Genomic DNA, 26,089 nt, shown 5'->3' with positions numbered 1-26,089 from the left:
CAATCAGCTTTTCTCCCGTTCACATTTGGTGGAGTCTAGGCGTCTGGTCCTTTTACTTCAACGTGCATCTCAGAAGTTGGTTCTGTCGATGAGGACAACGACTGAACCCATTGCATTCTTTCTAATGCCCTCCTGAACTCTAAAAGTTGGCGCTTTTCTCCAACGGGCATCATTGCATCATACATTCCCAGACTCCTTTTAATATTCCTTTGACGACCCGGGGAACACTATTCATGGAAAGAAGCTATCACTCAACCATCGCGGAAGATGCTCAAGATGTGCCTCCCAGTGAGGCGAGATTAAAGAATCCTCCAAAGCTCATGACTCGTTCACCAAGTTCTACTGTTTCAGTCTCATCCACAGTAGCCAGGGCATCGACGCCCACTTCTTCGCCGAAATCGACAAAAAACCAGGTACATCAATCGGGAAATGCATCCAGTATCAGTGACCGTGATCCAGATGCAGATTCCACATCAGTAGCCCCTCAGAATCCCACCTCTCATCCATTTGCCCATACAACCGCCAAGTTGGTTCTCATTCCTTCAGTTTCGACCGTGGATGGCATCGATGTGGAGGAGGAGGCCAGGCTCTATGATGAGCTGAGCAGAACCTACGAGGACGAAACTGACGATGTGCGTAATAGCAACGCTGTTGCGTGGCTAATCTCTATCCTGATCTATTTATGTTGGCCAGTTCACGCGTTCGAATACCCCTGTGCGCACAGCTAGGCCAGCGAAGCAATCTTCTTCCAGTCGGCCCCGCCCGCGATCTCTACCACCTGAATCAATATTCTCTGCCGATATCTTCCTCGCAGACAACACTGGGAACACCCCTGCGGGAGCCGCTCCCCTCTTCGCACAAGATGTGCGCATTGCAGGCTGGTCAACCGTTGGAGACGGCGGGGGCAAATTCGGCTCGAGCAAAACCATAGGAGGCAGCGGTGCATATGTTGTTTATGACTGTGTAATCACAACGCGGGAAGGAACGACAATGCACGTTCTGAAGCGATATAGTGCCTTCGAGGAGCTGAGGTCAAGTCTAAAGAGGACATTACCTGTGAGTCAACATCATGTATGGGGTCCACTTCGTTTAAATTGTTATCAATAGTCATCGTTACTTCCTCTCATACCCTCCCTTCCTCCCAAGTCCGCTCTGGGGCGTTTCAGACCTGCATTTTTGGATTCTCGGAGGAAACTCCTTCAATTCTTTCTGGCATCTGTTTTATTGCATCCAGAAATTGGTGGGCGGGATGTCGTGAGGAAGTGGGTGTTGAGTTAGGGTATTCGTCGCGAAGTGTATGTCCGTCGACTTGATTTGTTTTTTTGATTTCCATTCCAGTGTATCACCAGATCTATTTTCAGATATCAGTTCATTTTTTGCTTCATGTTAGATATCATCTTCAACGATCGCCTATGACAACATCAAAATGCCCGAATCTAAAATCATTTAATCAATTCATTGAGGTCGGTCTAGTTTCCAGTGGTACTGACGCGGAATTCTCTTCTCGGGAGACAACCCAATTATTATTCCCTTGCTCGCATTGTTCCTTCGATTCCATGGTGCACTGAATCACTGGCTAGAAATAGTCCATCATCAGGCTTATTTTTGAAGTCGTACCGATACTCATCGAAACACATTGGAAACCGTTGGAGGGGCAATCATGGAACATTTCACGGTTGCAAAGGGTCGCAACAAATCGGTGTTTCTGAAAACATAACCTATATAACTCGGCGACGAACTTTGCATAATGTCGCAAGCCCAACCATCGACCCCGAACGATTCACCTGAACGGCGTGCTGTAAAACGAGCTCGTATGGATTCAAAACCAGGAGACGACGACCAAACGTCATTGAATACCTCAAACAAGGGAAACAACTCGGACAGATTCTGGTTTGACGATGGGAATGTTGTGCTCCTTGTCGAAGGCACTCTATTTCGGGTGCATCGCGGCGTACTCGCACGACACTCGCCAGTATTTCGCGATATGTTTAAGCTCCCGCAACCGCCGCTCAGCCAGGAGGATATGGTCGATGGATGTCCCACTGTTGAATTTCATGGCGATAGAAAAGAAGATTGGGTTAATGTTTTCACTCTGATCTATGATCATGAAACGTATGTCCCTTTTCGAGGATCTTTCAATCAAATTCACCCTCTTTCCGCATGAATAGGAGCTATAAAAACAAAGACAACTTCAACCTACCTGTGCTTACGTCCATGCTTCGATTAGGACGCAAGTATCAAATAGAGATTATCTATAAAGCTGCCATTTCTCGCTTGAGAGCTATTGTGCCAACGACATTCCAGGAGATGACGAAGAACAAATCAAGCCCTCATCCTCTCCTGAAGGCGGATGATACTTTATTCAGCCTTCTTTCTGTGGTCTTAGAACTCGGAATTCAAAGGTTCATGCCTATGCTCTTCTATTATTGTATAAGCGAGTATAGTTTGGTATGTGCTTTCCAAATCGCCGTCGCTCCAGTATACGACATATGAACCGTCGGATCTTCAACTATAGGAACAAATTATCAAACGGCATTCGGGCCCAAATTCTGAACTACCATATGACTGTATTGCAAAGTTGGTCCTTGGAAGGGAGGACCTCATGTCTTCCATCAACAAGAATCATCTTGCGTGGGCTCTAGCCGCGGACGTCACAGCTGGTGGAAAGTGCAAAAGCATGAATGTGCACTACTACGGAACCTCGAACCCGTGCAATCTCTTCAGAGCAAATGCTGCTACAGCCATCGTTATCAAATCTGTCACCCCGGACGTCCGTCTTGCACTTATGCCTGGTAATGCTGATTACCTACGTTTGTTTGATTCAACGGATGGGCAAGCAGCTAATCGCAATAATCAAGTCAAGCCTTGTGAGGAATGTGCAAAAGAAATAATAAGGCTTCAAAACGCGTATCGGAGCCGGGTATGGGACAACCTTCCGGCCTTCTTCCGGCTTCCGAAGTGGGAATCCTTGGAGGCATTGTAAATGTGGCAGTTTACCTTTATATTGGATGACTGGATTTCCGCCGCCGTAATATGCTGTTGATGTAAAATTTCTGCGAGTTGATTAAGATGCAAGAACCTCACTTGTGCCAGGTACTAGTGGCTACTCTCATAAGGAGTCGCACAGGTTCGTACTATGTAATAACCACCGCAATCTGATTGTACGTTGGTTGGACTCCTCGTGAATATAGACCGCATTTCAGATGTGTCTGTGTTCAAATGATTGATGAATTTGAAGATTCTTAACAGACAATAATAAAGGATTGCTCTCATTGCAAGCCTCGTACGTTCTGTCTTTGAGTTTTATTTTTCTCCTTTATAATAATAAACCGTTGAGGGTCTCCGCTTCATCCCCACCCAAATTTCCTAGAATTTGACTGTGTTGCGAACTGACTTCATGGTCCTCTCAAATTGGAACTGGTCTGTTCTGCAGGACCTTCATGGGCCTTTCGCAGGCTTTATATTTGGGACGGTGTGAGCCTTTTCAATTATTGTGTTTGACATGCAAGAAGCTCATGAGCAACTAAGACTTTGCGAAATGCCATTCCTGCAAACGTACCAGTACCTCCCCAACTACAAGCGCGATTCGCGGACGCGAAAACTGACGGTGCGCCATCCAGATGGACCATTTATCTTCGACCACAGACAAAACAGCTAGGAGCCCTTCATTATAAAGCATGATCTATGTAACTACCATAGATATGTACAGATAATCTTTGGATATTATGGATGAGGGAAGTGAAGTGAATAACTAGTAATTCCCGAGTCCTCTTTATAAGCGCTAAGCGCGTTTAGGGGCTACACGTCAATTAAGCATTCATCACGCATTGATTTGTCTGCGTCATACTTAAAGATCACTGAAGATCACGCAATCAATTCAGTTCAATTCATCGAAGTCGGCAGAACGCTCCGTTAGAAGAGATAACACACATCCCGCGTTGCACCTTATGTACTATGAATCACTGGCAAGAAATAGTCTATCAAGTACTGCTGCTTCTTTACGAACGAGATTTTCTAGCTTGGCTTCCGACTGCTGCGTTTAATTCAAATGTTGTTATCATCCGGTTGTTGAAACCTTTTTTTTTAAAAAAAAAACCTCATTTATTCTCATGTTGTTATCTCATTATCCCACCGTCATCTACAGTCTTTTTTTGTTTGGAAAAAGTACACTAGTCATGCGGACTTTGTTCATGTTTGACGAGGATTTCTGGCCACCCCGGTGCTTCCAGCCGCTGGAAGCACAACTCGACAATGCGCTGGAATCCAGCGCATTGTCGAGTTGGGCACAGGATTTTGCCAGCATCCACTTGTCCGGTTCCAGACATCTTTTCTAGTACTAGATATCGTTGTATCTGGTACGAAAAAATTGATCATGAGGGCTTTGTCTGTGTTTGACGGGCATTTCTTTCCTTCCGGCTGCTCAACTGGAACATGCTGGGAGAGCCGGCGAATGCAAAATCTTGGTCAAACATTGTCAAAGGCATCCTATATGCCATGTCAAACTCGAAGCATCGAACTTGTCAAGTTCCCTTGATAATATATATATTATGCTGAAGATTGTATATAAGCAAGGCTACAAGCCAGAGCTGTCCTACTCACCACACTGGGTTTCTTCCATTCGGCGGTCGTTGTCACATACTGTAAGATTTCTCCGAGCACATTTTAAACCAGTATCTGACTCATTGATGTAGAAACTTGATTATTGAAGTTAACTACCTACCCAATTACCTTTTTCTGCAGTCAATTTGTGAGTTGATCATACGTTCAACGGCCAATATATAATCTAAAAATTGATTGTGCATCATGAAAGGACAACATTTGCAATGCCGGACCTGTTTATACCTCCTCCAGGATTTTACTTTCGATTATTCAACCACGAGAGCGGCAAAGTCCTCTACTCTAGGAATGGACCGGACCCCGAAATGTGGCATTGGTTCATGTCGACCGATAGCGACGACCAGCTCTTCGAACTTATCCATGGTACTGGCAATCGTGCTGGCCAATACGCTATAAAAGGCAAGGTATCCGGGAAAGTGCTTTTTTCGAGGAGGTCTCCAGATCCTTGTATCGGACATATCACTGGGGACGGCTACTACGACGATAACTGGTTCACATTTGAACTCGGAACAGGAAACTTTTCGTCCCTCTTCCGCATCAATTGCCCCATTAGCTCCACTGTCTGGGTCTCGCGCAATACGGCGCAACCAGGAGTGTGCAATTACCCAACGGGAGGCGTCCATTACCCGGACCAATACTTCATGTTCGTCTTTGAGGATACGGAAATTGACCATGTCGAATATCACATTGATCAAGGCAAGATTTTGAACTCCACACCCATGGTGATCGCCACACAGACGCTGGAGAACAAGACGGACGTGTCGCAGACGCTGGAAGCGTCCGTCAACACGAGCGTTACGGAGACGTCGACGTTCCAGTTCGCACTGGGGTTCTCCGTCAAGGTGGGGACGTCGTTCGAGGCGGGTGTACCGGGCATTGCGGATGGGAAGATTGGGGTGGATGTAACCAGCACATCTGCGTTTACGTGGGGTTCGTCGACGGCGAAGACGAAGACTTACACGGCTAGATTTCCGGTTAATGCGCCTGCGCATACTACTGTCACTGCGAAATCTAGTGTTACGCAGTCCGAGATGAATGTTCCCATCACCGTTTACAGCAAGTCCAAAGCGACGGGAGTGGTGGTGAAGACTGAAGGAACGTACTACGGAGTATCGACTTGGAACCTCCGCCATACTGTTGCTAATCAATAAACGAACTACCACTGCAAGGTATGAACATGCAATTTTTAGAGTTATTGAGATTCTGATATCCATATAGAAGATCTAAGCGTTGTATGCTGATTCAACGTCCCAACCTTGAAGATTCCATTGTGTTATGGTATCATCAACAATTCTCGCCCTTTTCCATAGTAGCTCTCCTCCTCTTCACATTTTATTCAGAATTTTCTCGATTTTCCTTGGAACCGACCAATCGGCTGTATAATACGTAGCTACTCATAGATAGCTAACGGACCTTTTCGTTTAGCCTGAAAACTCGGATATATTTTGGAACCTCGGGCCACATGTCCGAACGCCAAATAAGTCAAAATGCGGACTTTGTAGTAGAATCATGTAGTATGACTAAGAGTCTTGGAGAGACTCTCTTGACTTTTTACCCATTGATATCCCAGTGTGAATTTAAGTCTTCGCTCACCAAAATCCTGACGCTGTACCAGACTTTGTGAACTGCGAACTACACGGTAAATTAGGTCACTTACTCAGTTTGCTTAACATCTTACTCGCTGCTTTAGAGGATCACGCTCACATATACAGGTACTCTTCACTAATGTAGGAGACCCACTTCAATATTTACATATCTAGTACCTCTGCTAGGTCTATACGTATAACACATTGCTTGTTGACTCTCTACTGTTTTGTGAACTTTGAATGTCAATTTTATGTCCTACAAATCGGTTCTGTATTGTTGCTTACCATGATTCCAAATGAATTCTTCTCTTGATCTGTTTTAAAAATGATGTATGCAAACTGGGCTTGTACAGCTGGTTTTTTCTGGAAATTAACGCGTTTGGGGGGTACCATAATTAGCAATTACCCATCACGTGTACCTCCCTAACTGACGTCATACTTCCCAATTAGGCGCACCTAGTGAGATGCATGCATGCATGTCTCGCATGGCGGGTGTTGAGTGTACGAATGTAGACGTGTGTGTGTGTTTGTAGTGCTGGGACGTTAGTGTTACTTTATTGTTAGGGTTGGTGTTGGTGTTGGTGTTAGTGTTTGCGTGCGTTTGTGACGCGTTGTCCTGGAACTGGAACTGGAACTGGAACGGGAACTGGAACTCAGCTTGTAGCGGACTCAGCTGGAACGTCGGCACACGCGTGTATACTTTTACTTACGCAGACGCGCATATACGGACACGGACGCGGACACGGGTCTGCATACATACGTACATACATACATACGCGAGTCGCGAGTCGCGTAGTGTAGTGTGTTGTACCACCGTACCACCGCCCGCGACGACCCCTACGCCCACGCCTACGCCTACACTTAGGCCTACGCCCACAGCCCACGCCTACGACTAAGTGCACTACGACGCCCACGCGTAGCATACTACGACATCTGGACTCCATCTCTCCTTTATCCCGCTCCCGCTCCCGCCTCACCTCGCCCCCCGCCCCCGCTCCCCGCCCCCGCTGCCTCCGTTCCGTGCAGCATCCAGCACCGTGCTGTAAGCTCGCGCGCTTCTTCCCGCCCCGCCCCGCTTCACCTGATTGCTCGCTTGTTCTTGTTCGTTTCTCCGCCCCGCCCCGCCCTGCCGCGACTTGAAGCTGGACCTGGAGTGAAGATCGAAACACGCTCGTTAATTTAACGAAATGGTAGATTGTGGTGTGTATCATATATGTTTTGTTTGCCTTGTATGCGTTGTGTTGCGTTTGGGTGTGCTTACGTTGTGGTTTGTAGCAGCAGCAGGAGGAGGAGGAGGAGAAGGAGGGTCTGTAATGGCAGCGTCAAGGGTAGCAGTGTTGGGGACAGAAGCAGAAACAGCAAAATCAGCAACAGCAGCAGAGTCAGCAAGAGCAGCAGAGTCAACAAAATCAGCAGAGTCAGCAAAATCAGCGTCGGCGACAGCATCAGCATCAGCGACAAAGTCGGCACCGTCATTAGAACAAGAACAAGAACAAGAACGGGGTGAGGGAGAGGGAGAGGGAGAGGGAGAAGGAGATCCGCTGTTGAATTTGGGTTCGAAGACGCGTTTGGGGTTGGGATTTGGTTTGGGGATGGGATTTGGAAGGGGGTTGGGGTTGGGGTTGTTTTTGGAGGAGGAGGAGGAGAGTCAGGAGGAGAGGGAGGAGGAAGAGGAGCAGGGTCAGGAGGAAGGGGAGAGGGAACAGGGGAGAGAGGAACAGGAGGAGGAGGAGGAGGAGGAGGGAGACGAGGAAGAAGAACCAGAGCGAGAAAGAGAAAGAGGGTCGTCGGCGCGTATACCGACGACGATGGACTTACCAGTAGGCGTATCGATATCGGAGCGAGAGCAAGAGATAGGAATTGGACGAGAGGCAGGACACGCGATAGGTTTAGACATGGGGAAAACGCGCGGAGATTCAGACGCGGTGCCGATTTCGATGGCGGTGGCGCAAGCTCAGGGGGAGAAAGAAGACGACTATGACGATGACGAGGAGGATGAAGAAGATGAAGTTGAAGAAGATGACGATGACGATGAAGAAGAGAATGAGGGTGATGGTGGTGATGGAGCTATACTCGATGAACGTGCGTGTGCGATTTGCGTTGCTTCTTTTGCTTCGTGTCTTCCTTCTTTGCGGTACGTTTGGTAATTGGTTGGGGTTGGGTTGAGTCTTCGAGTCTTCGAACTTCGGCTCGAGTCGAGGGTTATCGAGTGCGATAGTGTGTGGCGCTGCGATATGAAAACAGCGATCTGGAGGCTGGTCTACATTCCCCCTTTCAAATTCATTGACCGTTGACCATTTCCCGATGAACATGAACATTCATTCATTCATTGCGCATTTTTCATATCCCGAATCCCGATTACTGACTTGCATTACATACCACAGGCGCAGCTATAATTGGCTCGGATCATATGAATTTGCAGATGCCGCCGCCTATACCGCCGAAGGACGAGGAGGATAGGGTGCTGCCACCGCTTCCAGAGTGCGAGGGTGAGGGTGGGAGTGCCTCTGCGATGGAAAAGGGATCAGAAAACAAGAGCAAGAAGAAGAAGAAGAAGAATATATTATCCTTTCGTACGTCCCCTTATCACCTATGTATGTATTTTTGGAAAACAAATAACACGGTCTATTCCCACCTAGGTCTAGGACACGGACACGGTGATGGTGATAGCGATGGCGATGGTGATGGTGGTGCCGGGAGTGTCGGATCAGGATCAGTAGGATCGCCGTGTATGCCGTCGCGGACAGTGCCGTCAGCGTCACCGTCAGCAGCTGGAAGGAGCAGGAGCAGGAGGACGAGTGCGAAAGCAGGTGTGAGAGCCGCGCGTGGATATGTAACCAGTCTGCTTTCCCAGGTGCCTGTTTCTGCTCCTTCTTCCTCCTCTTTCCGCTTTCGTGTCCCTTTTTCTTTCCCTTATACCAGCACCAGTGCCTGCATCAGTGCAGAGGAAAGTTGCACTGCCAACGCCGACCCTGACCCGCGGGACCCTGACTCGCCCGCTCGCTTTGACCACAACCACAACCACGACCACGAGCACGAGCACGTTGCGGACTCGTTGCTTGTAGAGCGTCCAGGGGCTGCTCCATCGTCATCATCCACACCGTCATCGACGACATCGATTCCTTTCCCTCCCCATCCCCCGCCTTGTTCTCGTCCTCGTCGTTCTTCGGTAGCAGCGCCATCATCCTCGTCAGCAGCACCGCCCCACACGCCAGCACCGACACCGACACCGACAGCGCCTCGCCACTCGCACGCACACACGCATATCCACACGCACGCTTCGTTCCGGTCTTCGCCGCTCGCTCAGGCCGCTTCGCCGTCTTCACCGTCGTCTGAAGCCGCCTCTCCTCGCACGCCCTCTCCTTCACCGTCTTCCTCTGCTTCTCATTCTCATTCTCCGTCACCGTCACCTTCACCGTCACCGTCACCGCCTCTAGCAGCACCACCACACACCCCAGGACCAGGACTCAACCCTGGTATGCCAACATCTACACCCTCCAAGCCCCACTCGCAAGCACACTACTTTCCTAGCGCGGCGTCGACGTCGACTACGGGGCTTATTTCTGCGTTTGCTTCTTCCTCTGGTTTGGGATCGGGTGCTTCGTCGCCGCCGACTCTTTCTACTTCGACTTCCACTTCTGTCACTGGTAGTGCCAACTCGAACTCGAATTTGATACCGGCTTTGGCTTCGCAGCAGGGGAATATGCAGAGACAGGTACAGGGTAATGGTGCGGGTTCAGGACCAGGACCAGGTGAGTGATGCTTTGGGTTTGGGTTTGGGATGGGTTGTGCGATGTAGAAGAGCTGATTGTGTTTCTTGTTTTTGTTTGCGTTTCGTTTTCGTTTTCGTTTTCGTTTTTGTTCACCTCCACTCTTACGTGCACCATCCGCGTTCACTTTGTAACTTTTTTTCTTATAATTACTTGCTCTCTTTCTTTCTTTCTTTCTTTCTTTCGTTGTATTCTATTCTATTCTATTCGGTTCTGTTCTGTTCTGTTATACTACAGGCGCACCAATGTCTGCACTCCAAAATCAACACCAAAACCAAAATCAAAATCAAAACCAACATCCAAATGCACCGTACCAGCAGCAACAGCGTCCACAACAATTCCCCCCTTCTCCTTCCTCTCCACAGCAGCAGCAGCCGTTCGGGAGACAACCTTCACGCACAGCCGGTCCTCCGCCTAACGCGTACCCTGCCTCTAACCACCCTAACCACCCTAACAACTACCCGCACCCGCAGCACCCCCCACAAGGTCCAGGACCGCAAGGATACCCACAAGGACCGCAAGGACAAGGACAGCAAGGACACGGGCAGAGAGGGCCGAGCGAGGAAAGCGGGCAGAGTACGCCGCATCCGCATCCGCATCCGCATCCGCATCATGGGCACGCGCATATTGCACCCGGGTACGCCGGGCTCGGGGGTAATACCGTAAATAGCAATGGCGGTAATGGCGGTAATGGACTACACGGCGGTAACGGTCATGGAGGTCCAAGCGGCCCGGGACTCCGTGAACCGACGCTCCCGCACTCGCACTCGCGCGGGTCGATGATATTGTATAGGCTCTCGGCGACGGAGGACGGGATGATGTTGCCGCCTCCTGGTGTACCCGGGGGCGTAGGTGGAGGAGGAGGGGGTACGGGCTCAATGGGGAATAATAGGAGAGCGTCGATGTATTCGAATTCGGGGGATTCGGTGGCTTCGTTTGGCGGGGAGAGCAAGTACCCTCTCGTCGGTGGTGGTGGTGGTGGTGGGTTGCCGCCGTACGCCGCTGCCCCAGGCTCGGGCACACGCACGCCAGGCACGCCAGGCCGCCCCGGCACACCCGGCACGCCCGCCTCAGCCGCAGGCAGCATAGGCAACCGCGGCGGCGAGCACTCGTTGGCGGAGATTGGGCGGGTGCAGGGGGGGTTGGTTGCGTATGTGTATGATCCCGGAGAGGATATGGATGCGGATGAGTTGGATGAGGAGGAGGAGGAGTGGGTTAGGGGTGTTGGTGGGTATGTGCCGTATGCTTTGTTTAGTAAGGTTCATGGTGCGGGAGGGGGAGGGGGTGGGGGGGATAAGGGGAGTGTGGGTTCGATGGCGAAGAGTAAGGGGGGGAGTAGTATTGCGAAAGTGAGAAGTCAGCGGAACGCACACCACATCCCACCCGTCTCCATCTCATCCAAACCCTCCGGCGTCGGCGTCCTCTCCAAACCAGGCACATCCAAACACGCACACCCACACGCACACCCGCGCATCCCAACAACAACCCCAACCCGCCCTACCAAATCCTCCGGCGTCTCCCTGCGCGGCCTCGTAAACGTCGGCACACTCATAATTCTCCTAATAGGATTACTGTTGTTGTTCTTGTTGTACCCGATTTATTCGGCGTATAATAATGATGGAGTGGAACAGCTTATTATTGGGAATGCGAGGATTAATTCGACGGGGCAGGCGGTTGTTGAGGTTGGTGGGGGGGTGGTGGGGGGTGGGGTGGGTGGGGGGGATGTGGGTGGGGTGGGAGGGGGAGGGGGGGTTGGGGGGGTGAAAGGACGAGGGGTGGGTAAAGAGGTTAAGGAGGATGGGAATGGGCAGGGTAATGGGAAGAGAGAGTGGACGTGGACGGGGTTCGAGGGCGTGCCATAGTTTTCTGGTGGGATTCTGTGTATGGGGCGGGGTGAGTGGTCTTTTCTTTATGTTTTGTTTTTTTGGTTTTTTTTGGTTTTGGGTTTTTGAGTTTGGGTTTTTGGATTTTGGATTTTGGATTTGGGGCGTTGGTCGTGAGTCGTTGGTCGTTGGGGAAATGGTCGTTGGTCGTTGGGGAGGTGGTGTGCGAGGGTGCGAAGGTGCGAAGGTGGGAAGACAGGTTGGAGGTGGAGGTGGAAGGTGCACTTTTATACGTGTACGTGTACGTGTACGTTTACACGCATTGCGTGGCGTACAAGGCTTGAGCATAAGCATAAGCATGAGCATTCAAAAGAAGTCAAGTGTGGGGGTTTTGTGGATGGGCTGGGCTGGGCTTGATGCATATGCTTGATGTTTGATGCTACCTACGTCTGCGAATTGGCTTCTTGCTTCTTGCTTCTGGCTTTTCTGTTCCGCAAACCGCGATCCGCCAACTGTGCTCGCTCTATGATACTTGATTTGCACCCGCGGCGCGGCGCGTGCAGTCCAGCGCTTCGATTACGCGGATGTGTTGAACAGTATTACGCCTTTTCATTATCTTTGACTTTTTGACTTTTTGGACTTTTTTTTGATTTTTTGACGTTTTCTGATTTTTGTTTTTGACGTTTTCTGATTTTAAAAGTTTGATCAGATGTGATACTGACCTCATACCCGCCTTTTTTTGCGTGTTCTATTTAGGCATGGACCTGACCGACCGACCGACATACTTCTTTTGCGTTCTTTTCTTTCTATTTTGTGTTTCGTGATTTTGTGATTTTTTTTGTGTATCTGTATACCCTATCTGCAAGTTTGCTGGTCCTTCAATCCTCTCTCTCTCTCTCTCTCTCTTCCTGGTATGGTGTGGGGGAATGCTTTCATGTCCGTTTTGTGTCCCTTGACTTTGACGACTGGTGGGAATCCGTATTACCCACCTCCCCCCCCCCCCCCCTTCCCCCCCCCCTTCCCCCCAGCACGCACGCACGCACGCCTTGACGCGTCATAATGCCTACGCGCCTCGTCCTCTTCCCGCTTTCCGCCACCACGACCTCGACCTCGACCTCGACCACGTTCTTTTCCCCATCCTCGTTCCCATCTTCGTTCCCATTCTCATTCTCGTTCTCGTTCTCGTTCTCGATTGCCACACCACATTCATACTACACCTACATATCCACATCCCACATCCACATTCAAATTTATATCCATTATCCATTATCCGATATTCGATATTCGATATTCAATATTCAAAAGTCGCTCCTTGCTCTCTCGCTCTCTCACTCGCTCGTCTCGCCTCGCCTCGCCTCGTCGTCATGTACAGTCCTGTCTTGTATGTACGCTCTTAGATTCGCCCCACCTTCCGTTTCCGTTTCCAGTACCTTTGCCAGTCCCTCATTCGATCCCTTTGCCAGTCCCAGTCCCTTTTCCGGTCTTAGTCCCTTTGCCTTTGCATTTGACAGTTCCACCCCGATTCCATTTCACTTCTTCGTCTTCGTCTTCGACTTTGACTTAGGCCTACTTCGACTTCGACTTCTCCTGCGTGTGTAGGCGTGGGCGGGCTTGCGTTGGGTTGCGTCTGGGTCGGCGTTGCTCCGAATACGACTTTGACTTTGGCTTTGGCTTTGATTGCAACTGCGACTGTGACTGTGACTGCATCTACGACTCCAAAATGTGGGATGTGGCTTAGCCTTCGACATCGACATCGACATCGACATCGACATTGATATACCCCCAGCACTGTCCTGTCCTGCTGTCCCCCATGCAGCCGTATACCTCGCAACATGCAACATGCAACATGCAAAATACACATACCTCACAGCTGGATATATCAATTTATTAAGATATCATGATATCCCATATTCCATATTCCATACCATAATCTCTCTCTCTCTCTTTTTTCTGTCTTTCTGTCTTTCTCTTTCTACCTTTCTCTCTACATATCTCTTTCTCATTCGCCCCTCTCAAGACTCTTCCATCTTTCTTTCCTTTTTTTTGTTCTTTTTTTAAATAAAAAACACTAGGTTTTTATTTCTTTTTCGTATGGTTGGTTTCTTGATAGTTCTCCGTCTCTCTCCTGTTTCTGTTTCTGTTTCTGTTTGCTGTTTGCTGTTTTTTCTTTTCATTTTTACCCTTTTTTATGTTAAGAATAAGACTCGAAAAATATGTAATTTCCTCGATTCCTCGGATTCGAACTTGGCTAGTTTGGTAGCATCGGCATCGGCATTGGCATTTGGCATTTGGCATTGGTATTGGTATTTGGTGTTTGGTATTTGGTATTTGGAAGTGACAATTTATTCATTTATTCCTCATTCCTCGTTTCTCATTACCTGTTTTTTCTCTTCATTTATCAATTTTTTTTTTTTTTTTTTTCAATTTATTGGTCGTTTTTTCGTCAGTTCAGTCGTAGTATGGAGTATCAAGTATCGCTCGCAGTATCGCAGTATCGCAGTATCGCAGTATCGCAAGTAGTAGTAGAAGCAGTAAGTAGAAGTAAGTAGAAGGAGTATTATGGACATCGCTATCGATTCTTTTTTTTTCATCTTCTCATCTCCCCCCGCCTTTCTTTTTTCTTTTTTTTTGTAAAACTCCATCGCCCTCTATACGTGCATCTGCGAAACACCACACGTCGTTTGCGCTCATCGTTGGTCGTTGCTCATTGGTCGGTTCGATGCACACGTCTTCAACATCACGCATATGTACCACACACAGGCATACATGTACGGTATGTACGGCGAGAGGGTTGCTGGTTGATGTGTGCTGGGTTACGGGGAGGAAGGAGGTGGAGACATGTTCGGTCGGTTCGTTGCTTTGCTTTTGCTTTTTTTTTTTTGCTCTGTGTTGGGTTCAATGGAGGTGTTGGTGTTGTTATTTGTTCATTAAGTTCCTCGCTACTGCGCATTTTACTTTATGTTTCCCTTTTTAATGATACAACACCGCGGACGAGTCTAGTCTTGTGCACTTGGAGCTTTTTCTTCGGTTTTCTTATCTTTTATTTTTATGGTTATGTATCTTGTCCGTCGTGCTGCTTGATGTTGTATCGGCCCCGTGTTACTATGAATGTGTACCTGTGCTGTACTACTAATATGGGTGGGGTCAAGGTGGGGTGTAATTGACCCGAATGATGGCCAAGTTCAACGAGCATTAGATCATCTGCATCCGAATCAAAATCAAAATCGGACATTGTCGAGGAATAGACTATTGATACATGCAATTACGATGCCTTTCGTTTTTTGAATACATAATGATACCACCACCGGCCCACGACTCCGATCCCCACCCCCGCCATAAGCCTAAAAAGATTTTCTACAATCTGCTCTCCAACGAGCCACCACTGCTGCCCGAGTCGCGGTTGTCGATAAACTCCCCGAAGATGATGGACTGCGAGAGGTGGAACTCGGCGGACGCCTCGACTTTTTGCTTTAGCCGGGTTTTTGCATTGAATCTGGTGTGCAAACGGGATATTGAATATAGTCAGCATGGTGGAGCGTACTAGGAAATAGACGCTGGGAGGAGTATTGTGAGCTTACATTGCCAGTATCGAGTTTGCGTACACTGTTAATTGTACAGTAATGGAAAAAAATGAGTCGTGGCCTTGGACCTATGGTAGAATGGAATATTTACCGCATGGGAGCATAAATTCCACGATGATGTATCCTTTAGACATCGGAGCGAATATGAACTGTTTGGCAAATATACCTCAACATCAGCCCTAGACATCGATTTGACGCCGACTGGAATGCATGCAAAAAGGAATGCATTCGCATCACGGCGGCGGGAGAAACATGGTGCGACGTACGACGGTGATCATTACAATCGCTGCGATACTGCGCAGTCCCGAGTCAATGAGGTGGTTGATGCATGATGATGATGATGGTTTGTTCAGCACTTACGCGCTCGCTAGCCCTGTGCCCATGAAGAACATCGACAGGCAGTTCGCATCCCCGACGCGCCGCTCGCAACCCCGCCGAAAGAGGCTTTTAAAGAGCACGTATGAGAGAAATGCGGCAATAGAAAAGTCGATGATGACGGTTGATCCAAGGAAAATATAGATAACCCTCTATGTTCGCAATCAAAATTGGGGCAACACTTGGCTAGGGAACCAAAAAAACCCACTAATAGAGGTTCGTTGTAAACAAATATGTGCTTCACTCGGAACCTGAGGACAAGACAAGGCAAAAATGTCAGTGCTCCATAGCTAGGAGGAGATATTGGATATCTCACATCAGTCCTAGAAAAACTGGAATGATAAAAACAAGTCATCTTTAGGAGTTAGTCCATCAACGTAAAGTCCGTTCGGCTTACCTCCGCTGAGCGCTGATTGATACCCAGCTATTGTAAGCCAGACTACAACGGTCAAATTTTACTTGACAGAACTCACCTACGATGTATACGAATGTCCCTGCTGTCATTGACTAGACGACCGCACAGGCGCCTATGAGTGAAAAATGTTCTACAAAGTTTTTTGGACTTACCTTGATGATCTGGCCCACCTTCCCCGACATTTTTATGTTAGGCGCCACTGCATTTTGGGATTTTAGGGTTTATTTCCGTAGAAATGGTGCTCGCTCCGGATCTAGCACTCACACATCCATATTAAATGCATGTAAAATCTGATTCGGTGCGCCCCGGACAGTCATGGCGTCAGTACGTGAAGCTCTCTGGGAATACAAAAAAAATTGCCTAGGACAACTCACGCTTGAACAACTATTATATGCCCAACCTGATTCGAAAGAAACAAAATATTAAAAAACAAAACAAAAACAAAAACAACAAAAAAGAGTCAGCTCCGGGATCGCGTCGCGTTGACATTGACACACGAAGCAGCTGGACCCCTGTTTGACTGCTTACCTTGGACACTATCAGAATCTGCCGTCGGGTGGGTCAAACGTGAACCATAGCTTCAAATAACCTTGTGGAGCTTCACAGACCTTCAATGTCCTACGGCAACGGCATCAGTATATTTCACAGGAATAACAGACCAACGGCACATGTGCGGCAGCTGTAGCGGAGGCGGCGCTGGTTCGCTGGCCTGGCTGGTACCTCCAGACACCGTGCGAGAGAACAAAGGGCGTGCATGAATGCTGATAAGGATAATCAACTCACCAGTCAGCAGCGAAATTGTCGAACCCCGAGCGTGTGAGAAAGAAATACATGAGGCGCGCGGAGCATCCCAGGTGCACGCACTGGAGGAGACTGCCAGTGGCAAATGAGATTAACCAAATAAAGTAGGCATCGTTATTCCCCTTCAATGCCTGCTTTATGCGTTATAATATGGATTGGGTGACCTACAAGATTGCGAATACCTGTAGAGTATAGTTGATGCGGTTAGATTATTTAGTTTGGATGGCTGAAGATTAATAAAGGCCCATCTGGATGCGCACCGTCAATTTTCGTGTCAGTGAATCGCGCTTGTAGTTGAGGAAGTACTGGTACGTTTGCAGGAATGTCATTCCGCAGAGTCTCAGTTGTTCATGAGCTTCTTGTATGCTAATCGCAATAATCGAAAAGACTCACAATGTCCCAAATATAAAACCTGTGAAAGGCCCATGAAGATCCTGCGGAACGGACCAGTTCCAATTTGAGAGGACCATGAAGCTAGCTTGCAACACAATCAATTCCTAAGAAATTTGGGCGTGGATGTAGCCGAGGCCCTCGAGGGTTTAGTGGTCTGAGGGAAAAAAAGAAACAAAAGGCAGAACGTACGAACCTTGAAGATAGCAGTCGTTTATCATTGAATGTTAGGAATCTTCAGACTCGTCAATCATTGGACGACAGGCGCATCTGAAACGCGGTCTATCCACGAGGAGACCATCCAACGTACACTTGCGTCAGAGAAGCACCGACTTTGATCCCATGGCAGGCAGCCATCATCCTCGTTGTAAACTGATTATGTCTTACGAGATACAGTGTCATGCCTAGTGTGGGATATAAACAGATCAATATTTCCTTTAGCTACGGCTAGATGCGATATGCATCACCTTTAAATCAGCTTTTTTCGAGTGATTGATTCGCGAATTGCAAGTGGCGAAGAAGTTAGGCTATCAAAAGGTACTTTCTTTACCGGAGTTTGGACCGAAGTTGGTGTGTAGGTGTATATAGGATGTAATTGGTGGGTGGATGTACTTACTTTCATTTTACCTCTTGACTAAAGGAACTTGAACTTTGAGGTAGTCATTACAAATTCCTCAATTCTGTGAGATCAGTGGGGCCATATTGAATTAGCAAGTGCTAGGTTAGATGCTAAAAGCTCGGCATCGACATGTAAGTAGGACTCGAGGCATATAGCCGAGTTGTTGATAATTGCGGCTATGTTATAGATAAGATTGAAGTAATATTACATGACGTTAAGGTATCTTCGATTCCAGATAGATTGTACGAAACGCCTACTTTATGGGAGTAGCCACTCTAGTAACCGGGCACAGGCGAGGTTCTTGCATATTAATCAACTCGTAGAAAATTCACATCAACAGCATATTACGGCGGCGAAAATCCAGTCATCCAATATAAAGGTAAACTGCCAGATTTACAATGCCTCCAAGGATTCCCACTTCGGAAGCCGGAAGAAGGCCGGAAGGTTGTCCCATACCCGGCTCCGATACGCGTTTTGAAGCCTGAATATTTCTTTTACACATTCCTCACAAGGCCTTGCTTGATGATTACGATTAGCTGCCTGTCCGTCCGTTACCTCAAACAATCGGAGGTAATCAGCATCGCCAGGCATCAGCGCAAGACGAACGTCCGGGGTGACAGATTTGATAACGATGGCTGTAGCAGCGTTTGCTCTGAAGAGCTTGCACGGGTTTGAGGATCCGTAGTACTGCATACTCATGCTTTTGCACTTTCCACCAGCTGTAATGTCTGCGGCTAGAGCCCACGAAAGGTGGTTGTTGTTGATGGATGAGATGAGGCTTTCCCTTCCAAGGACCAACTTTACAATGCAGTCATATGGCAGTTTAGAATTTGGCCCGGAATGCTGTTTAAGAATTTGTTCCTATAGTTGAAGGTCCGGGAATTAATATGACATATACTGTATCAACGACCTTTTGGGAAGCACGCACCAAACTAAACTCGCTTATGCAATAATAGAATAGCATAGGCATGAACCTTTGAATTCCGAGTTCTAAGACTACAGATAGAAGGTTGAATAAATTGTCATCCGCCTTCAGGAGAGCATGAGGGTTTGATGTGTTCTTCGTCAGTTCCTGGAAGGTCGTCGGCACAACAGCTTTCAGGCGAGAAACGGCAGCTTTATAGATGACGTCCAGTTGGTACTTGCGTCCTAGACGAAGCATGGACGTAAGCACGGGCAGGTTAAAGTTGTCTTTGTTATTGTAGCTCCTATATCAGGGAAAGAGGGTGAATTCGATTGAAAAACCCTCAAAGAGTGACATACGTTTCATGATCATAGATCAAAGTGAAGATATTAACCCAATCACCTCTTCTATCCCCAGGCAATTCAACAGAGGGACATCCGTCAACCATTTCCTCCTGGCTAAGTGGCGGTTGCGGGAGCTTAAACATATCGCGAAATACCGGCGAGTGACGTGCGAGTACACCGCGATGCACCCGAAATAGAGTGCTTTCGACTTGAAGCACAACATTCCCATCGTCGAACCAGAATCTGTCCGAATGATTTCCCTTGTTTGTGGCATTTGAGGATTGGTCGAAGTCTCCTGGTTTCGAATCCACCCGAGCTCGTTTTGCAGTGCGTTCAGGGGAATCGTTCGGGGTGGAGGGTTGTGCTTGAGACATTATGCAAGATTCGTCGCCGAGTTATGTAGACTATGTATTCACGAAGACGTTACAACCTTGTATACAAAGCAATGTTTCCATGCCCTTCCAATGGTTTCGAAATATACGATAAAATGTGACAAACATTACAACCTTGGCGTCACAGGATAGAGAATTTCTGGCGTTTTCTTCCCTAACATCACTTCCATATCATACCGCTGACGTTGATACTGACTGTAACATGTAAAGGTGAAGAAGAGGTGTGCAGTCGAAGTCGTAGAACACAGAGTGACACTGGACAAACACCTACAGTGTTTACTTGGCAAGCTGTTTAAGTAATAGATCACGTGATACTCAAAGCCCCTAAACGCGTCCAGGACGATGCCCACGAACAATTGTCAACAGCGTCATACAAGATACAACTTCACCGGATCAAACTTCGAGGCAGATGGAGTCAATGGTGATTTTATACTGACTGATTGTGGTCACGGTCAGTAAGAAGCTACACGGTTCTTGACCGAAATGATTGTAATTATTCCCGCATAAATTGAAGAAGAATTGTTTTTTATCGTTTATTACGACAATTACGCGACAAATTCAATTGTTTTTTGGTCGAATAAGCCGTCAGACAAATAAACTGCCTAGTGGGCGAAGACACTAAGGTCGAATAATCCGGACGCAGACTGGTCGGTGTACTGGTGACCGACTGCACTGGTCCACCTAGGTAAACGGAACTAATGTGTCAGTAATCATACGCCTAAGTGTAAGCATTAACGTACCCTCCAAATGGAGTCCCAAGAGTCAGACTCTGCAAAGAGATCCGGCAGTCTGTGAGCAGATGAAGTAATTATGAAGAAGTGGAATTGCTAACCTGGACATTGTTGAAGGTAGCAAACCACAATGGAGCAGCGTTATCAAGCACGAAGCTTGTTGATCCAAACATACTACTCCATTCCTAAGTCATAAGCTTCTCAGTAAGCCTCCAGTGAAATAGCTAAATGTACGAAAGTCACTTGCCCCTGGGGTGCTGTAGATACCGAAATTAAATCCGGTGGCCTTCATTGCGGCAATGAGCGATTGTGCCTGTGCTTGATTTCCTGCTGTTCCATAGTTCCACTGGAGATAATTTACAAGGGTTACTCAGTTAGAGTCAACGGAATTCAAAATCTGTATTTACGTTGTTGCACACCGAGTCCTTCTCCAAATCGATCCAGATAGTACCAATTTTCATAGAGTGGGCATTGAATGTAGCGCCCAGCTCAGCAAGCTGGGTGGCATACGATTTGCAGTTGTTTCCCGATCCATTGCATGGGAACCAGTAGGTATCAATATCGGTATAGCCTGCTGCCCGAGCGTTGTTGTATGAGCTAACAAAGTTAGGGTCGACTTCCCCTCCTACACCGCAGGCTTCTTCATAGCCGCGGATGATAGCTTTGGTGAATCCTTCCCCAAGAGCTTTCGAGTATGTAGCAGTAGATACAAGCTGAGACGAGTCTACAGCCGAGACTAGTGCATAGGAGGATGCTACGAGGGCGGGAAGAACAAGTAGTGATCGAAACATTGGGGAATAATGCATAGAGGACACCTCATCCTTCTATTAAATAGTGCAAATACACGCGCAGCTTTGCCTGCATGTGAATCTCTAATCCGCTGGCCGAATTCTTTGACAAGGAAACGATTGAAATAGCGAGAGATAAATCAATAGTACATGCGGGCGTGTGTGCGTGCGGAAGCGCAAAGTCGCTAATTACCCGTCATGATTAGCTGTCACCACACTGCGATATCAACCTTCGATGGACAAAAAACTCTGCAAATCATAATTAGATCCTCAAGACAATGTGGGAATGACGATTCAATTCTTTGATAATGCTGTCGTTGACACGAGCCGTGGGGAAAACGAGACATTATAGGTGGAGCGACGTTGTAACCGGCGGTCGTCTCGACTTCGAGGCACATGCTTATGGAAGGATAAGAGCTTCCCTTCTACTGAGGGTACTGGAATGTTCAAACGTGCCACAGATAATGTGTAGATTTCATGGTACCGTGATGATCACAAATATAGCCAGCTGAGTATGGATCTAGTTATCGCCCATTTTTCACCGGGTTTAAGAAGAATCGTATGAAAAATCAGCTCACGTTATTCCTCTTGATTATGCGTTGTGCTGTACGACCAAAAAATGATACAAAGTGTGGTGAATGTGTTGGATAGAAATGATCTTTACCGATGGTTTTTATATTCGGGTTTGGACTTGTTAGGGGTTCATAGGAAGATGACGTCATTGTCATTTTTATCAATGTTGGTCTTGGTCACTGAACACTGACGAACTGCCATCGCAAAGTCAACCTCCTTATACAAATAATATCCATGTCAGTAGCTAGGGATCACTGTGAAATATTGGAGAAGCCCGAATTTCTGTATAGGATCAAAGACATCGCTCAACTCTAATGACGGCATCAAATATCTTCAGCACATCAGGGCTACCGAAACGTACGATGCATTCAGGAACCGCAGTTCCCAAACGTTTTTGTCAAATCTTTAAATTCTCATCATTTTCTCGGACCCACTGGACCATATACCTGTCCGTGTTTTTAACGAGGATTACAAGGTTTGGTTTGGGAGTTAGGGTGGGCGGATTGACATTGATCCGGCTTCAAGAGACGCCCGATCAAGGGGGTGTCGTTCTCATCTAGGGTCAGATGTAAAGAAGATCATAACAAGTTTTTAAACTGGAAGTACGGCCTTTCCTCTAGCCAACCGGAGCGGATTAAGACGGCCGATATACTCATGTAAGTACCAGGCATTCAAGGTTCGACATAGTCTAATTGACTTTGAACACTTCACTATTTCACGTAATTGCGTCTATCTGAAAAAGAAAATCCTTAACCTTTGGAGTCAGTCAGGACACCGACTAACGAACACGCTAAGAAAAGCTACTCTCCTCGTATCCACTTATTCAGGGGAAATGTTAAATCATGAGATTTGGGGTGCGTGCATCAAAACTGAGTTCCAGAACAGCAATTGATATGAAAGTAGTAAAACTACATATGTCGTCACATAAATCATAAAGAAATAGAAATCCGTCATGAACATTGAGACACTCTTATCAGGTCATCTTCATGCTACATGCTCTTCAGAGTGCTTTTCTTCCTTATAATCGTCACCTTTTGCACCCTGTCACGGTCGAAAATCGATAAGAACCAGTCAAAGACCTCATGAGAAGGAGAGAATAAAACCTACCGATATAGCCCTTGATTTCTCCACGACTTCAGCGAGGGTCTTCTTCCCGACATCTTTACCGATCCTCCAGGCTGTGAAGGTGTGACCTTGCTGGAAGATTTCTTCTACCTCCTCCAGAGACCTTCCGACTGTCTCGGGGAACATGAAGAAGACATGGAGGAAGGCCGCGAAGTTGAATGTGCCGAAAATAAAGTAGGTCTTCCACGCAATGCTGTTAAGGCCTGGAGGGACGGCGAAGGCTAGAGCGGTGTTGAAGGCCCAATTGGATGCCTGTAAGCAGAGTCAGCTCTGGATTCTGTCAAGGAGGAGGTCTGACTTACAGTTGAAAGAGATACGGCCTTTCCGCGGACTTTCAACGAGTACTGTAAATCAAGAACGGTGATAAGCCATCCGATCAAGGAGAAACACTAATTTAAAAAATACATACCAATTCGGCAGGGTACGTCCAAGACACTGGGCCCATAGTGATAGCGAAGCTGAGAAGATTGGGGTGAACATTCATAAAAAGAAAAAGAAAAACATTGTTTAGCGTACCTGCAGACGAAGAGGTATGAACAAACAATGACAGCTTTTGTCGCTGCTTGATTTCCATCGATGACCCATACGGAACTTCCATTCGAGTCGGGAGTCGACCAATGTCCAAAGCGACCTTGGAGACCACCAACCAGGAACATCCAGAAGCCCATGAGCAAAGTTCCGACAAGGAGCATGGGTCTGCGACCCCATTTATCGATGTAGATAATCGCGGGTACTGGTTGGAACCGTACGTCAGCTCTGATTTTAAAAAAAAGGTAGACGTAGCGTACCAGTGAGAGCAACGTTCAAAACGTATTGGACGGACTATGTCACTTCATTAGTGCTGTTCGAAAGATAACATGATACAGACGTACATCAGCGATGAGGTTAGTGCGAATACCAGTCAGACCAGCTCCCTCGAACACATATATAATGTAGTACCTGAACGACATCAGTCACGATACCTTGATTGGAAGATACAATAATTCTCACATCATGATGTTCATTCCGCAAAGCTGAGACCACATTTGAAGACTCATTCCGAGCATGACACGACGAGGGTTTCCTCCCTTCAGAAGGTCCAGGTATGATTTGGCTCCCTCAGTACGCTCAAAGTAAACCTTTCAAAATGTAAGCTCGACGTATAACATCCAAAAGTATCCAAAAGTAAAGAATTAAACTAACTTGTTGTTTAATTTCCTCGTATTCAAGTACCACAAGTTCATTCTTTGTGTTACCTCCACCGTGCAAATCAGCCAGAACTTGTAGAGCTTCCTCTTCGCTAAAATTAAAATGAGCAAAGCAAAGCAATTTACGATAGATATGAAAAGACGAACTAGCCGTGGTCGAAAAGCCAACGGGGACTCTCAGGGAAGACAGTCATACCCAAACTGAGGATAATGGCAGGAATCATTTGCAGGCCCCATGGGATACGGAACGACGCGACGCCATGGATGTAAGAGCAACCGAATTGAATAAAGTACTGTATGAGAATGCCCCAAGTGATAGACCATTGCTGCAAGGAAACCATTCGACCTCGAATAGCAGGGGCGGTGATCTCGGATTGATATATTGGAACGACGGCACTGGACAGGCCGACCGAGATACCTGAGATGATACGACCAACGACAAGCATTCCACGATCCTATCAAAAAATGAAGTGCGATTAGATGACGAGGGTACACTACATTTGCGACGTACGTACCACCGAAGCGCATTGAATAATTGACCCGATGACCCAGATGAGGCCAGCCAAAATGACAGTCTTCTTTCTGCCTATCCTATCTGCTAACTGAGTAACTGCGAGAGACCCCACCAAGGAGCCTGCGGGCATGGCAGCGACGATACCACCTTGTGCAGATGGGCCGGGCTAAAGAATGAATGTTAGTACATCTCGAGGAAGGCATGAATTCAGGTACTCACGAAGTTGAATGTCGAGAGGTATGAAGGGTTCTGAAGTGGCACGTTTTCCGTTAGAAAGCTATGAAAGACAAGAATGAACAAGACAAGAATGAACTGAACTCACGTTTAGCACACCCGACATTGAGGAAATGTCTAAACCAAATAGACCTCCTCCAATGCAGGCAAACGAACCCACAACATACTGCACGCCAATGAACACCGGTATCCTTCAGACCACAGAATATACATACTGGGTTAGATGCAATCCTAGCATTATATGTCGTAAATTGCTTTAAGAAAGAAGATCAGCTTTCACTCGAATTGGACGAAATAACTAGGAAAACTGACCCCCATAGTCAACTGGCCTGTCGTGGGCGTAGTGCTTAAAGAAGGCAAGTGCAAGACAAACCTACTTTCTCCACAGCACAGCGGTTTATACTCATTCTCATGAGTTAACGTACATTTCCGTTTCCTGACTTCAATCTAGATGTTTGTGCATCCTAACCCCAAAGAGTCAAAAAGGAGAGGTCATGGGACTGAAGCGCCCGTATGCTCCAGGTGTTAAATGCATACAAGAAGCACCATGGAGTACTTCTAATTCCATCATGGGAGCGGTCCAGTATAAAGTTGGACCACAAGAACCATGCGATATGCTGTTTAAAATAGATTCACGATCAGTCGACGATGGTTTCCGGTTATGTCACAGAATACGTGCCGGGACGCCTTGGATGTGCATTCGGGAGATGCACTCAATACATCAGTGCAAGGCAAAGTTTCGGAAATGCCATGTAGATGTGCAAAGGAGAGTGGTTCTGAAACAGGGTGTTTCGTAGGAGGTTTGCGCTGTCAAGAGTAACAGAGATCGCGCCAGGATGATGATGATATTGAAGCCCACATCAACATTGAGAGACATTTGAGAGGGAAAGTGCGGTAATGGTGGGGTAATTTCTCCAGGATCCTTGTCAGATTGTTAATGTATCATGTTTAGAATTTGGTGGGAGTCAAGCAACAGTGGACCCGGCCTGGAGCCGACTGTTGGCAGATGAACGAGAAAAAAATGGGCCACGTGAGTTAAATATTCGGCCCGTTGTGAGTCCGCCCGCCCCTGAAGTGTGGGCTTGCAGTCAACGTCCAACTAACTCGGCTTGAACTCAATTGAGGTAGATGATATACAGACTTTAAAGTCAATGGCTTCAGTTCCAATAATGAACCAGGGAGGATTCATTCGTACTTTCATGCTCCGAAACAAGCCCCATTCAGCATCTATATTCATTTCTAAAATTAGACTGTCGCCTTCCCCCCAAAAAAAATCTCTCTGTTGCTTATTTTACCTGGCATGACGTACAGAAACCCAAG

The 26,089-nt window shown here is 47.3% G+C and overlaps 7 protein-coding genes across 7 annotated transcripts; 4 read left to right on the top strand and 3 right to left on the bottom strand.

Annotated features, from left to right (window-relative positions):
• Positions 1-233: 233 nt before the first annotated feature.
• Positions 234-1,450, top strand: JR316_0011923 (uncharacterized protein; the record flags this gene model as incomplete). Its single annotated transcript, XM_047897564.1, has 4 exons — positions 234-632; positions 694-1,056; positions 1,108-1,254; positions 1,391-1,450. 4 exons carry the CDS (start codon positions 234-236, stop codon positions 1,448-1,450), a joined length of 969 nt encoding a protein of 322 aa, XP_047743973.1.
• A 297-nt stretch (positions 1,451-1,747) lies between these two features.
• On the top strand, positions 1,748-2,983 carry JR316_0011922 (uncharacterized protein; the record flags this gene model as incomplete). Its single annotated transcript, XM_047897563.1, has 3 exons — positions 1,748-2,112; positions 2,169-2,448; positions 2,516-2,983. The coding sequence occupies 3 exons, from the start codon at positions 1,748-1,750 to the stop codon at positions 2,981-2,983; spliced, it is 1,113 nt and encodes a 370-aa protein (XP_047743972.1).
• A 1,840-nt stretch (positions 2,984-4,823) lies between these two features.
• JR316_0011921 (uncharacterized protein) lies at positions 4,824-5,768 on the top strand (the record flags this gene model as incomplete). Its single annotated transcript, XM_047897562.1, has 1 exon — positions 4,824-5,768. One exon carries the CDS (start codon positions 4,824-4,826, stop codon positions 5,766-5,768), a length of 945 nt encoding a protein of 314 aa, XP_047743971.1.
• A 1,748-nt stretch (positions 5,769-7,516) lies between these two features.
• JR316_0011920 (uncharacterized protein) lies at positions 7,517-11,835 on the top strand (the record flags this gene model as incomplete). Its single annotated transcript, XM_047897561.1, has 4 exons — positions 7,517-8,285; positions 8,588-8,776; positions 8,843-9,955; positions 10,211-11,835. 4 exons carry the CDS (start codon positions 7,517-7,519, stop codon positions 11,833-11,835), a joined length of 3,696 nt encoding a protein of 1,231 aa, XP_047743970.1.
• Positions 11,836-18,370: 6,535 nt separating this feature from the next.
• Positions 18,371-19,599, bottom strand: JR316_0011919 (uncharacterized protein; the record flags this gene model as incomplete). The annotated part of the gene is made up of 3 exons (XM_047897560.1): positions 18,371-18,838; positions 18,906-19,185; positions 19,241-19,599. 3 exons carry the CDS (start codon positions 19,597-19,599, stop codon positions 18,371-18,373), a joined length of 1,107 nt encoding a protein of 368 aa, XP_047743969.1.
• A 620-nt stretch (positions 19,600-20,219) lies between these two features.
• JR316_0011918 (putative GH family 25 lysozyme 4) lies at positions 20,220-21,139 on the bottom strand (the record flags this gene model as incomplete). The annotated part of the gene is made up of 5 exons (XM_047897559.1): positions 20,220-20,298; positions 20,358-20,386; positions 20,450-20,533; positions 20,596-20,694; positions 20,756-21,139. The coding sequence occupies 5 exons, from the start codon at positions 21,137-21,139 to the stop codon at positions 20,220-20,222; spliced, it is 675 nt and encodes a 224-aa protein (XP_047743968.1).
• A 1,554-nt stretch (positions 21,140-22,693) lies between these two features.
• On the bottom strand, positions 22,694-25,087 carry JR316_0011917 (MFS glucose transporter mfs1; the record flags this gene model as incomplete). Its single annotated transcript, XM_047897558.1, has 15 exons — positions 22,694-22,750; positions 22,817-23,086; positions 23,137-23,178; positions 23,244-23,292; positions 23,351-23,567; positions 23,623-23,656; positions 23,707-23,773; positions 23,825-23,952; positions 24,017-24,113; positions 24,169-24,476; positions 24,537-24,701; positions 24,755-24,784; positions 24,858-24,935; positions 24,985-25,023; positions 25,082-25,087. The coding sequence occupies 15 exons, from the start codon at positions 25,085-25,087 to the stop codon at positions 22,694-22,696; spliced, it is 1,587 nt and encodes a 528-aa protein (XP_047743967.1).
• Between the last annotated feature and the right edge of the window lie 1,002 nt (positions 25,088-26,089).

Source organism: Psilocybe cubensis, chromosome 11 (genome assembly GCF_017499595.1).
Source record: "Psilocybe cubensis strain MGC-MH-2018 chromosome 11, whole genome shotgun sequence".
Lineage (NCBI taxonomy): Eukaryota > Fungi > Basidiomycota > Agaricomycetes > Agaricales > Agrocybaceae > Psilocybe > Psilocybe cubensis.
Note: the sequence above shows the minus strand (reverse complement) of the source record. Positions and strands in the feature narration are given on the sequence as shown.